The sequence below is a fragment of the Meriones unguiculatus genome, chromosome 8, assembly GCF_030254825.1.
Source record: "Meriones unguiculatus strain TT.TT164.6M chromosome 8, Bangor_MerUng_6.1, whole genome shotgun sequence".
NCBI lineage: Eukaryota > Metazoa > Chordata > Mammalia > Rodentia > Muridae > Meriones > Meriones unguiculatus.
In genome coordinates, this window is record NC_083356.1 from 34,565,715 (window position 1) to 34,578,877 (window position 13,163).

Here is a 13,163-nt window from a genome sequence, read left to right on the forward strand (position 1 = left end):
TTTGCCCTTGTCTCGGTCTGTGGGTGACCTTTGTGAGGATGCCCCACAGGGGACCAAGTTGTGATAAAGGGTCATCCAGGGTTCAAAGAGAGGCTCAGACAATACACCCCATGTAACTCATCTCTGGAGCCCACTAGATAAATGAATCCATTACTTTCTTCTAGGACTCAAATCAGTCTTTTTATCCATCACCCAAAACTAATCCCATGTAGGGAAAAATGAGAGAAAATGTCAATGGTTGGTCTCTTGCTTCCTATTTTTAACTCTTCGAAAATATAATCCCGATTCTTGTGTGTGATAGCTCTGAGACCTTTCACCATTTATGTCATATCCCTGGACACTGCTTCATTACTGTGTGAAACAGAAATCACAATGGCATTTACCTGTATGCTTGTAGAAATTAAGTCAATAAAGTGCATGGAATAAAGTCACATAGCCGCTTCCGAAGTATTCCTTACAACTACAGATCTGATGGACCTTAGCCATGACCTATTAGAATCTCACAACTTCATCCATCCAATGAGGTTATTTGCTTGCCAGTTTTGGGGAACTGTAAACTTTCAGAGAAGAAATAGCTCACACAAGGTGCACAGACTTGTGTGTATGCACAGATATGGAGTGTCAGGTAAGGAAGATCTCTCTTACACAGAGATGTGGACACATTTGTGCTTTTGTGCTCACAAACATTCCAATTCCAATGTCATACTTAAAGTAGAAGCAGCTTCCTTTATTATCTGAGGACCGCTATTGGGCCTGTAGGCCTGTAAAATTATTCCTGACACTGCCCTCCAGAGCTTATGTTACCAAATGTCACTATCAGGCACCAATAACCTATATGCTTGCATATAAGGAAATTTGCACAAAACAAGAACACCACTCCTTCACTGGAATAGTAATAGCATCTTTTCCTGGGGTGGGGGTGGCAGTGAAAGCCTGTAACACTTACCTCAAGCTCTTAGTGGACTTCCAGTCTTTGGCTCCAGTGACATCCTTGCCTGAGTATTTCTAGATGAATGTTAATGAGCATATGGGTCCTTCTAGTGGGGAACATGGAGTCAGTTGGAGCTGCTCTTATTTCTAAGACTTTCAGAACATCCTTTCAGAGAAGCAGCAGCACAGTGCCTGGGAGCCTCATCCCCGGAGAAGTAGTGATTCCGGCGCTTGTATTTTCTAGGTCCACGACATGGGGAAGAAACTGGACTTCCTCGTGGACATGCATATGCAGCACATGGAGCGCCTGCAGGTGCACGTTCCAGAGGACTACCCAACGAAGGGGGCCTCCTCCCCAGCAGGGGAGAAGAAAGAGGACAACAGGTACTCTGATTTGAAAACCATCATCTGCAACTACTCAGAGACAGGCCCCCCCGACCCTCCCTACAGCTTCCATCAGGTGCCCATCGACAGAGTTGGCCCCTATGGGTTTTTTGCACATGACCCTGTGAACCTGACCCGAGGGGGTCCCAGTTCTACAAAGGCTCAAGCCGCCCTTCCCTCCTCGGGAAGTACATATGCAGAGAGGCCCACAGTGCTGCCCATCTTGACTCTTCTGGATTCATGTGTAAGCTACCACTCCCAGACAGAACTGCAAGGACCCTATCCGGACCACATCTCACCCCGCCAGAGACGCAGCATCACTAGGGACAGTGACACGCCTCTGTCCCTCATGTCCGTCAACCATGAGGAACTCGAGCGATCTCCAAGTGGCTTCAGCATCTCCCAAGACAGAGATGATTATGTGTTTGGTCCCAGTGGGGGATCAAGCTGGATGAGGGAGAAGCGGTACTTGGCTGAGGGGGAGACGGACACAGACACAGACCCCTTCACGCCCAGTGGTTCCATGCCTGTGTCATCCACCGGGGATGGCATTTCCGATTCCGTATGGACCCCTTCCAACAAGCCCACTTAGAAGGGGTCACTGGCTGACTCCCGGTACTGTAGACAGACTTTGTACAGCTCACTTACTCTCACCTCTAGCGCTTACAGTGGGGACTCCAGTGGCTATGTCAAGCGCATGCATGTGCGCAGTGGCCCCCGGCAAGCAGGGGCTTCTCATGGCCTTCTTCTTCCCCATAACACTGCAACAAAGTCGCTTCCTTTTCAGCATGGTTTGCATGACTTGACACTATATAAAAGGCACTGTTAATCTCTTCTAGATACACATTTATCTGCTCTTCTTACTTTTAATGATGATTGAACAAGTACAGGGAGACTTATTGATGAGCTGTGCTATTTGTTTGGTTGGCTGGTTTCGGTTTTGATTTGGATAAATTGGGAGCATAGTTTAAGTTATTTCTAGGCTCGCTTCCTTTTTGTGTAAAATGCTCCAGTTAATTAACTGTTTTCTAAGCCAAGGAAATTATTTTCTCAACCAAAACATAATGCATTACAGTGAGGCTATCTACTGAGAAAACAGGAGAACAGAAACAAGATAGTCAATCAAACCCCAAAGCCAAAATTTTAAAAATTTATTTTGCTAATGGAAGGCTGGCAAAATTATTTAAAAGCTCTGAAGAGGACTTGGTCTACCATTGTTCAGTACTGTGCCTCAGTTTCCCCATTCATAAGATGTTGGTGATCTAAAATATAACATCACGTCTGTTATGGATTGGTGAGGAGAAATCATACACACATACCACAAACACAGAAAAATAGTTCCCTATCTATATAGCCAAAGATAATGAAATTTACCAGAAGTGGAGTGCCCCTCTAGGCAGGAGCTAAATTCAGTATCTTCAAAATGAAATTCCAATTCATCTGCCTTGCCTGTACTTGAATCCAAAGTGGAAATTAGAATCAAAAGCAATTATCTTTCCATGTCATCTATTTAAAAGCGCAAAGTTTTGGGCACAAGTCCTGTGACTTGCCTTGAGACACTTGGCAGTCTTGTGGAGAGTAAGGACTCAAAACCTCCACCTGATGACTCACTTTTTGCCTCAGTCTCCCCTCATATTTTGCCATTTGCACACAGGAATCTAGAAATCATACCAAGACACTAGCATTCTTTATCCATGCGATGTAATTCTCACTGTTTATTCAAAGGGAGGAGGATATCTGTTCTGAGTGCAAAGCATACCTACTTGATGCCTTACAAGTGAGATCCAGGGTTAAAAATACAAACTAGTTATAAATACACAGATAGGAAGAATTCCCAGAATCACTCACTTTTACTCCTCTAGATTTTCTCGGTGAAAATATCAGAACCAAGCAAAATCATAAGAGATGCTGAAGTGTCAAACAATAGCCCAGAAACCCCTACTCTGCTGTAAAAGGACTGATTTTAAGCACAAGCCACGATGTGGCCTCTCAGGATATATTGGTACTTGCTGAAAACCTCTGATAGAAAAGTTTAGACTCTGGCTACTCTTGCTGTATCACCACAGCACAGTATGTGTCTCAGTCTTTTCCTGTATCTAAACACTGGTTTGAAATGGTTACCATGATGATAATCAAGACAATGGAAATACCCTAAGTAAGTGTTTGAATGCAACTCTCAAGAGCCATAAATACCGTGGCAGACATCTAGTTGATGGTTTCATCAATTTCCAATGTTACTGTTCTGCACTGTGTTGGAGAGAGACTCCTCAGAGATTGGTTTCTTGCAACCTACATTCTGATTGGCCCTATACAAACTGCTGAGAATACAGTAATGGTGAAAGCTTGTCCCATGACTATAGGAACTTAAACCCAAAACCTGAATTTCCCTGAATGATGGCAAGCACTGTGAATGGTAGAGGAATAACCTTCATCGATTGTGTCATGAATGGATATATGGATAGTGACCTTTAAGTGCAAGGCAGGCAATATTTTAATACAGTTACACACATCGGAGGTAACCCTTTTCCTTATGGTTTTAAAGGGATTTTCTGGCAATATGAAAGACAAAGGCTTTGTAATGGACCTGTTCCCCAAGTTCTTTCAATATAATGTTAGTGATGTCATTGGGGGGCTATAATCTAAAAAAAAAAAAAAAAAAAAAAAAAGAAAAAAAAGAAATTTACACTTCTTCCTAGAAACTTGGTTCTTGAATCTGATCTTCCCAGAATTTTTTCACTAGGAATTGCTATACTACCTAGCATCTAACATGGGCCATGCTTCTTCAATATGTTACATATGGATGCATTTTTTTTTCCATGAGTTCAGTGGAGTTCTAGGCCAAGAAATCTTTTAACTGGAATTTGCATTATTTTCCAAGCAACATATAAGTGAGCAATCTTGCTTTCCTGGAAGGAATTAGTTTTGTATTGATTACCAACTTAGATATCTAGTCAGTTGTCTATATCAGGTAGGCAGCAGAATACATATTACATAGGGGACCAATACTAAAAGGCTTAAGAGTTGATCTTTCCCATTTAAGAAAACAAACAGAAGAAAGATAATCTGAAGTCCACTATTGTAATATTACAGAAAAAAAAAAACTAAACCAACAAACCAAAAATATTTATCTGAACCTGTCGATAAATTGCATGGTCACCACTGGACTGGCACTGAGGATGCAGAAGTTCTGGTCCTGGGGTTGAAATGTCAATATGTGTTCCATAAGATCTTTTGTAAGACAAAAGAATCTCAAGACAGAATAATCCAAAAGAATTGGATAGCGAGTACCAGAAAGCAAACAGTAACACTGCAGCTTGCCTAGGAAGTCACAGCGATTTTGGCAGAAACCCAGAAATAGTGACAAATTAATTCCATCACAAAAACCAGGAATGGTTTTCTCAGATAAAAAGATGGTCTCATTATATGTATATGACTACCATGTTTTAAAATATAATATATTTAAATTTTTAAGAATTAGGACTGAAGGTATAACTCAATGGTAGAGTACTTGTCTCCCATGCATTAGTTCTGGCATTGTACAACACCAACACAAGCACACACACACACACACACACACACACATTAGGGGAACATATTTTAGCAATATGAAATAAAATTAATGAAAGAAATTAACTTTTAAATGCTAATTAAAAGATAATTCTATCTGGCTGAAGAAAAGTGAGATGAAGTGTAAATTTTAAATATTAAATATTATACAAGCAGATATTAAAAACTTAAGAAAAATTGAATTGTGGGAAGAAGAAAAAAAGCATTAAATTGAGAAAGTTCTTTTGAATAACTATTTGTTTTTAAAATTTAGAGTTCAACCTTACTAGACATGACATTGATGTTCTAAAATCTTATTTTTATGAAGAAGTAAGTAAAAAACAACAAAGTAAATAAGTAAAACCAAACTAACCAATAATTATGTATCTGTTCTGTACAAAGCTGTTACTAGACATTGTAAATAAAAAGTAAGCGCTATTAGAAAACAGAGAATAACAGAATCTACTCACAATTTGTCAAAAGCATTCTCATAGTTTCATGCTGCTCTGAGAGGGTAACAAAGAAATATTCATTTGGTTATTAATTTAGCAGGTTTTTCTAGATACCACTGAATACCAAGACTCATGCAACAGAAATTCAGAGACCAGAAAGGCAGTTTCTGCTATAAAAAAGCTGATGGCCTCAACTGTTGATGACCTTTTTAGACTCTTTCTACCTAATTTTGTGGCTGCAAACAACTGTCCACCAATAAGAGTGCTCCCCACTGGGAAAATTGCAAGTTCAAAACAGAAGAGAGTGAAAGTGAAAGCATTACATCTAATGACAACTGTCACCTTAAGGAAGGTTAAAGTTCATAGAATGGAGACTTTGCATTTGGGTTCATCATTCTGGACTCTATAACACCAAACAACCAATGTAAGAACCTGGACTCTGAAGAAGGTTCCTGGAGACATCAGCTTTCTTCCCTGTATTCTGCCACAATGGAGGCCAGAGAAGTGGCTGAGGCATTTGTTTCACCATATTGACCAAAAAGCAAGTGGCAAAGGTCATGTCACAACATCTCTTTGAAAAGAGCTTCTACTAGTCAGAAGCTGCAGGTCAAAGTCTTTGGAGAAAAGAGAAGAAATGCTCTTAGAAGCCAACTATACTTTTGACAAAGCTGCCAAATAGACCCTGCTTCTCTTAATCTATTACTACCCCAGATGATGCTGCAAAGAATAGATGCTCTTTGGTTTTCATGAATATGTCCCCAAGGCATCCCAGGACCATAGAGACATTCTTGCTTTTGGAGTTTTGGGATATCTCTAAGAATTTGTCTTCACTTGTCTTCAAAAGCATGCTATTTCCAGAGTGAACTTTTAACATAAATTTGCTTTCTGCATCCAAAAATATTAAAAATTCTCATGCTGCTTCTGCAGTTTAAAACTGAGCCATCTTTACCCTAAAACATGGCAGTAGGTAGCAGCTCAGTGGACTCCCAAATTTAGAAATGTTAGGGTTCATAATACCTACGTAGCTTTCATAGGTTTGGAAACCATGAGGTGATGATGGATAGTGTCAAACAAATGAAAAGGATGTAGAGATGACTTGTATAAAAATCTGAGTTTTGGAACACTCAAAACTGACTATTTCAGTCTTTTAAGTTTCAAGTGAGACAATCAACTATGTATAAAGCCCTTAGTGAAGTTTCTGGTCCATACCAAAACTGTTAATAATTATTTATTTCTGTTTTTACAGTATGTATAGACTCCAGTACATCAGTTAATGATATTACCTATGGACTTTAAGTTTACACCAGAAAATATTTTTTAGGGAAAAAAAAAAGCTGGTGGAGATATAATCCAAATTATTGCATGATAAAACTAGATGCTCTCTAATCATGTACCTGTCTGCAACTAAACATGATCATTTTTCCCATCAAACTGTGCAAAAAAATGGAATACTGAAAGGAACATTAAGAATGCTGGTTCTCAGTAGTTGGGTGGTGAAAGTTTTATTGGACAGAGAGTGACAGATGTAGTAGTGTTCTCTAAAACATGACTTATAGGAGATGGAGACGAAAAAGAACCAATTAAATATGAAAGGAAAGTCAACCGTGGCATGATGGCTAATAAGTAGCACCCTTGTCATGAATGGGACATTTTCAGAAAGAAGGTCAAAACATCTTCAAATTCTTCCTTGTAGATAGAGTCTCAGCCTTCAGCAGCCTCAACTTCAGTATCCCTCTGGGATCAGTTCAACAGAATTGAGGAGATGTAATTTCACATACTCTAAAATGCTCAGAGCAAGAAATTTATCACCCATGTTTTTTTGTTTGTTTTTGTTTGTTTAGGGCAGGACATCAACACTTAGAGAACAGGGGCCTTTAACCAGGTTTCATGGTGATTAGAATAAAAGTCAGGTAGCACGGTGATCCTAGGTCTCAGGTCTCCCGACTCCTGGTCCAGACGTTAGCGACAGGGGAGTATTTCTGGTGACCCTGGAAGATAAATGAAATTCTCTGCTGCCCTTGAGAAAGAGCTGAATCAGAAATGCTTTTTGAGACTTCACTCTATTGCTAGGACATAAGACTGATGCTCCCATGTGGTAAAGATGTCCCTTCTTCTGAATGTCTCCTCTTCAAAGGGCTCAGAGAAACCTCCTGCTGAAAAGCATGGTTAGGGAATGACCGAAGAACAATCCTTTAACCATGTGCATGGCCGCTTTCTGCCCTTCTGATTACTCCTGCTTTGTCTCTTCTTAACGCTGCCAAGGTTGGACAGGCTTACCTGTTCGGTCCATCCCTTAGACTTGTTCAGCTGCACTCGCACCTTGGGTTGCATCCTCAGACACAGGCCCACTGAATGAGACTTCTCTAGGTTTAATTTAAATAGGACCTGATTGCTTTGGCAATCTAACTTGGCACAAACTTCCAGTGACTTTGTGTGCTGGAATATCTGGGTTTTGTCTGAGCATGCCTGGTTCCTCTCACTTTACCCAAGGGGATTCCCATGCTTGCCATTTCATAGACAGGTACTCTTTGGTCCTTTTCCAAAGCTGCATTGAATCCATTCTTCTTAAAACATATCATGTCTGTGTAACTGTGACAATACTTTAGGGAATAAACTGGTCTCTTGTGGCTTATGTGCAGATATCTAGGGTTTGCACTTGGGCTGTGCTTACATTTGCCAGAATTTGACAGTTCTCTGCCCAAATCTGCATTAAACCCACTGGTAAGAGAGGATGTCTTGGCAATCCTAGTTTAGGCTGATCCAAAAACTCCTGAAGGAATCAAAGAGAAAGGTGCCACATTATGAGTTGTCTTTAGCTGACTAGATTATTTCAAAGATTGTCATTCTGCCTGAGATGTGTTCCTTCTCTTAATAGCACTCCTTTGAGATTGAAATAAGTACCAGGAAAGAATAATAATTTTTTTACATAGGTCTATAGAACCTGAGAATGGCTTACAATGAATTAGCCAAACCAAGCCTAGTACTTAGGACTATATCAGACTGCAATTGGAAACCTAAGATTTATGAAAATGAGAGAAAGTTTGATTTCAACGGGCCATTCCCTGCCCACAAAACTGAGGTCTGGTATAGGAGAACAGCTCCCCCTAAGTTCTCCTTAGGAATTGCATGCATGAGACAACAGTTCTCTATGTGGCCTGCATGCTGCATCTTTAGTGCAAGCCCACTTAAGGGGCTGTTGCTGGCTGCACAGAAATGGAAGCTGAGAGAAAAACAACTGCCTAAAGAAAGATCCGAGACTTTAGACAAAGTCATGGACCTCAAAAGCTTGTTTTACCCCTTCTTTTACCCCCGCTCTCACAGAGCAGTAGGAATGCTACAAAGTCAGGCCCTATGGTCCCTAAAAACACTTTTCCTTCCTCTGTGCAGTTACCTTTTTAGTGAGATGATCTCAGACACACCCATGCCCTGGAGAAAAGAGTGACTGTGTCAGCGGATCCTTTGGCTATTCAGCAGGTCCTTTGACTGTTTTCACAATCCGGCTGTCGGAGGCAGAAAGTGATGCCACATAAATTATTCACACAGTTCACATTGGAGTCCATTAGCCCTTGGAGTTTGGTGGTCACAGATATTCCCACAAACACCCTTTGTCCTCTGTCCCCACAGATCCTCTGTCACTGTATTTATCTGAGTGAGTTCAAAGTGTCACAGGCTCAGCTGGCTCTCATCTTCTGTCTCTAGACTGTATCTTTATTTCAGGGCTTTGAAATTTTGCAGACACAAATGAGCCTTTTTAAAAAATATTCTCCGAGAGGCCAAAAGTGCAGATCAATTATGTCTCCATGTTTCAATATTAAGAGAATCTTCGCAGACACCAAATGGACCTCCTAACTGGGCCATTCTTTACCCTAGTGAATTTATTTCCAGGGAATGGGAGATCACTTCTACCGTTCAGCCCTCCCTGAGGGATAAGTAAAGGATTTGGATAGCTGTTCAGTCAAATAGCAGACCCAGGCTATTAGAGGGAAAACCTGTGGTTCTGAAAAGCCACCTTAGGATGGATGTATATTATCAGATTTGCCAGTCCTTCCTGTTTAAAAACAAAACAAAAAACTCTCCTGCATAAGATGGGCTATGACTATTCCCCTCTTTTCTTGTTGTAGCAGTGAAGGAAAACACCAACTGTGGAAGAACAAATTGAGGTCTCTGATGACATAAACCACTGTATTTGATTTTAGGTTGTATTTTCTTTCATCCCTTTTTACGGCATAGAATTCTGGTGCCTTTGCTCCCTGGATTTGTCTCTGTGCTATGAGTAGGCTCTCCACATTCTGGCTTACACGGGAACACGACTATTCCACAAGTGCCCTTTAGTGCTCTTTATAATATGGTTTCCTGTAATTTTTAAACTGTATGTGTAATTTATATTCTGGCTCTGTCCAATATTTGACAACTTTAATAGGTTGATTTCCATATATATTATGCAAACAATTCTTACCTGATTTTTTTATGTTCTATCTCAAAATCAATAAAGATTGCACCACTTATTAATAAATAAATGGTTCAATGATTCTGTGACAAATGTTTCTGAAATGCTTCAGAACAGCTCTTTGAGGTTGTATGACAAAGGGTCAAGGACACTGGTTGATGCTACAGAAAGATCTTAAAAATATTCATGGCATAACCCAACAAAGTTTTATTCCTTGTCCAACTGAAAGTCTGTTGTGGACTGTCTTATTGCTTAAGAGTGATGCAAAGATTTGGGGTACTTCTAGCAAGGAATACACTGTAACCCAGTTTTTTAACACCAACTTGATCCAGGAAATGAGAAGATATAAAGCCATATCATCATCCTCTATCTGTCTAGGATTCGGTGACTAGTCCTTTCTAGTCACATTTTCATTGGCCAGACTTTGTCACATGGTACTAAGGCTGCAAGAAATGCTGATGTGTGTAGCCTTCAGTGGAGCTCAAGGTGAAGAACTGGTGTTAAATCTAAAAATTTCCCTAGAAATGACTAGAGTTATAAATATATACATGACAGCCACTTATCTGCAGAATTTGGCAGACCTTGTCTTCTTATTAATGGTGCACATATCAAAATAATCAAATCAGAATATATTAATTATTAATTGTGAATTAGGATATTAGTGAGTATGCAAAGGTATGGGGCAATTGTTGGAATGGCCCTGCTGTTTCGGGTTGCAGTCCTTGCAGTCCCGATAGCCATTCTGAGCTACTCCCTCTCTGCTAGCTCTCCCCTCCTTGCACCTACATGATAATTAGGTACTATGATTCCATTCATATGATAGGAGTGTGCTGTTTAATGCAAATCAAGCATCCTTGAAGTGCCTAGCTCCAACCAATTATGTACCCCTATCCTTGGAGCTCTCCCACCCACTCCCAAGGGGTATATAACATTTGTTCTCTGGAATTAAAGTCAAACTAGCTCCCTGAAATGTTTCCCAGTGTGTGTGTGATCACTGTACAGTGCTTACCAGCCATTCCAGGCATGCTTCTCATCCTGCACCCTTCCTGACTTTGTGGGCTGGTAGGAGACAGCCCCCAAGCAGGAAGAGAACCACAGCCAATTTTCCAAATCTGTCTCCTAAAACATTTGGATATGTATGATCCTTGCTTATGTAACATTCTTGCATTTTTTTCATGTCCATACTCTACTTAGTTCTGTTCAAAAAATTTTGTTTATTACTTAAGGGCCACTTAATGGAGGTCTACCATGTGCCAAACTTTTGAGGTACACCATTTTACTACCTAATAATATGACTACATTGTCACTAAGATCACTTCCATTCAGTGACATACATAATGGTGAAGAAAATCGAGTATGTGGACACACTAAGAAAAATGCTCTCCCACAGTACAATAATAAGAGTGCTCCTTAGAGAAAATGAGTCCTCAATGGAATATGCATAGGTTATTTAGCAAAGCCACATGCAAAGAAGATTATAAGAGCTGAGAGGTGTGAGACCAAGGTGAGTTCTATTGAAAGTAAAGTCCTTCTCCATGGTATCCTCTGCCTGTGGTAAGCAATTCAGTGGTGTGTATAGTCTTGGGGAGACTGGGAGCATTCCAAGTGTAAGGGAGATGGTGTGCTTGGAATACAGCAGTAGGGAGGAGATGAGGCCTGGACGGCAAAGCTTTCAGGCACACTGGTAGTCTTGGAACTTAATATCCTTAAGTCAAGGAGAAAACTTCACTTGCCTCTTGAGGAAAACTTCTGCCTATATTCAAGGTTTGAAAGCTCATCTGCCTTCTGACTGCTGCCCCTACCAGCATCCTTAGACTATTTTTTCCGATTTTCCTTTCCAAAGAAGAAACTCCTTAAAGACTAACAAAAAGATTCTGCCAGCCATGGGGTCTCCATTCCTCTTGTTGACAGAAACACCAGTGCTCTCTATTTTCTTCAAAAATAAATTCCATCATTCTGACCCATACTCTCTATCTCTAGCCCTATATAATCCTGTTCCCTACCCACGGTCCCATCAAGTTAGATATCTCAGAGTTGACCTTAACCTGTTCACAATGCATAGTTTGTGGTGTCTACTTTGTTGTTCTTCAAGATCTCTTTTTTTGCTACCTACTCCATAATCTTTTTAAATCTAATTTTCTGTCCATTATCCCTTAAAGTCCTATGACATTGGTCTTGTGAGAGATATAAATCCAGTCTAATTACTCCATTACTCTTCTGTACTACCTATAGCTTAAATTATTTTATAAGTTTTCTTTAAAATACAATCATCATTGATAGTTATCCATGACCCACCTCCACCATTAACTTTCAGTGTGCTGTCATATTTCTACCCATATACTATAGTACTATCTCCATAACCATACTGTATGATTTCTACTTCACAAAAGCTGACAACTCCCCAGACACATCAAGCTGTTAATTGAAAATGCTTTGCCTAGGCGAGAGTTCCTATTTTCAAGAAAACACTCATTCCAAGACTTTGATAGAACATCATTACCTGGGGGAAGTCTTGGTTGAACCTCTCATCCTCCAGGCAACACTTTATGCTTTTCCTTGAGTGTCCTGTACAGACAACTACCATAGCATTTGTTTTACAATGTTCTGGTTGTTTCAATATCTGCCTTCTCTCCACCACCTCCGCCATTGGCCTAGGGGGTTGCCTGTAGGTAGAAACTATCACACTATGCAACTGTGAACTTCTCCAAGACAGCAGGGGTTTCACACTGTCAGTATAGTAAAGGAAAAATTAGTGCTAAGGCACTTTTCTGCAGCTAAAAGGTAAGTAGAAGTTAGAAGTTACAGGCAGGTAGAAAAACAGAAACAGGCTTCCTGAGAGGGCTACTTCTCTTCTCTTGGGTGAAAGGTGGGAAAAGACCCACTCATGGACAAACATCTGGGGGAGATGATAAGAAAGATGAGAAGATCCAGTGGTCTTATAAAATGTCTAACCTAGTTCACCCTCCCCAGACCCTGACTCCCAACTTTCGGGTTCCTCTTCTACCCACACGGTTATAAGATTAATATGCCTTCTCAAGCATTTAGAAATTGATAAAGGAAAAACTCTTAAACAAAATAGTGTGACTGTTTCTGGCAAAGGGACAAAAGAGAATGAATCCAAACAGAATATTTTACTGGCTTAGGTAGTAAGCCAGTTTCGGCTTCAGGTTTTGTATTCCACATCCAATTTCAGCTGTCGTCCTTAAATCTCTTTCAGATCTGGGCTCCAAGTCACACAATTTAAACAGAGATAGGAGACTGCAAACCTGGAATTTGGGCAAATGGGAGATTTACACAGCAACAGTATTGCCAGAATGATTATTTTAAGTATACTAGTGTTGTTCAACTAACTGGTATCCAGGGTCATCCTGCCCACTTGGCAGAATTATGCCTTCCTGATGAGA

The 13,163-nt window shown here is 40.3% G+C and overlaps 1 protein-coding gene across 1 annotated transcript in view; it reads left to right on the forward strand.

Annotated features, from left to right (window-relative positions):
- Positions 1-9,213, forward strand: part of Kcnq3 (potassium voltage-gated channel subfamily Q member 3) — a 329,288-nt gene extending 320,075 nt beyond the window's left edge. Inside the window, exon 15 of the mRNA XM_060389347.1 lies at positions 1,175-9,213. Coding sequence (XP_060245330.1) covers positions 1,175-1,906 — 732 coding nt within the window. The 3' untranslated portion in view covers positions 1,907-9,213. The remainder of the gene's footprint in view (positions 1-1,174) is intronic.
- The last annotated feature ends 3,950 nt before the right edge of the window (positions 9,214-13,163 follow it).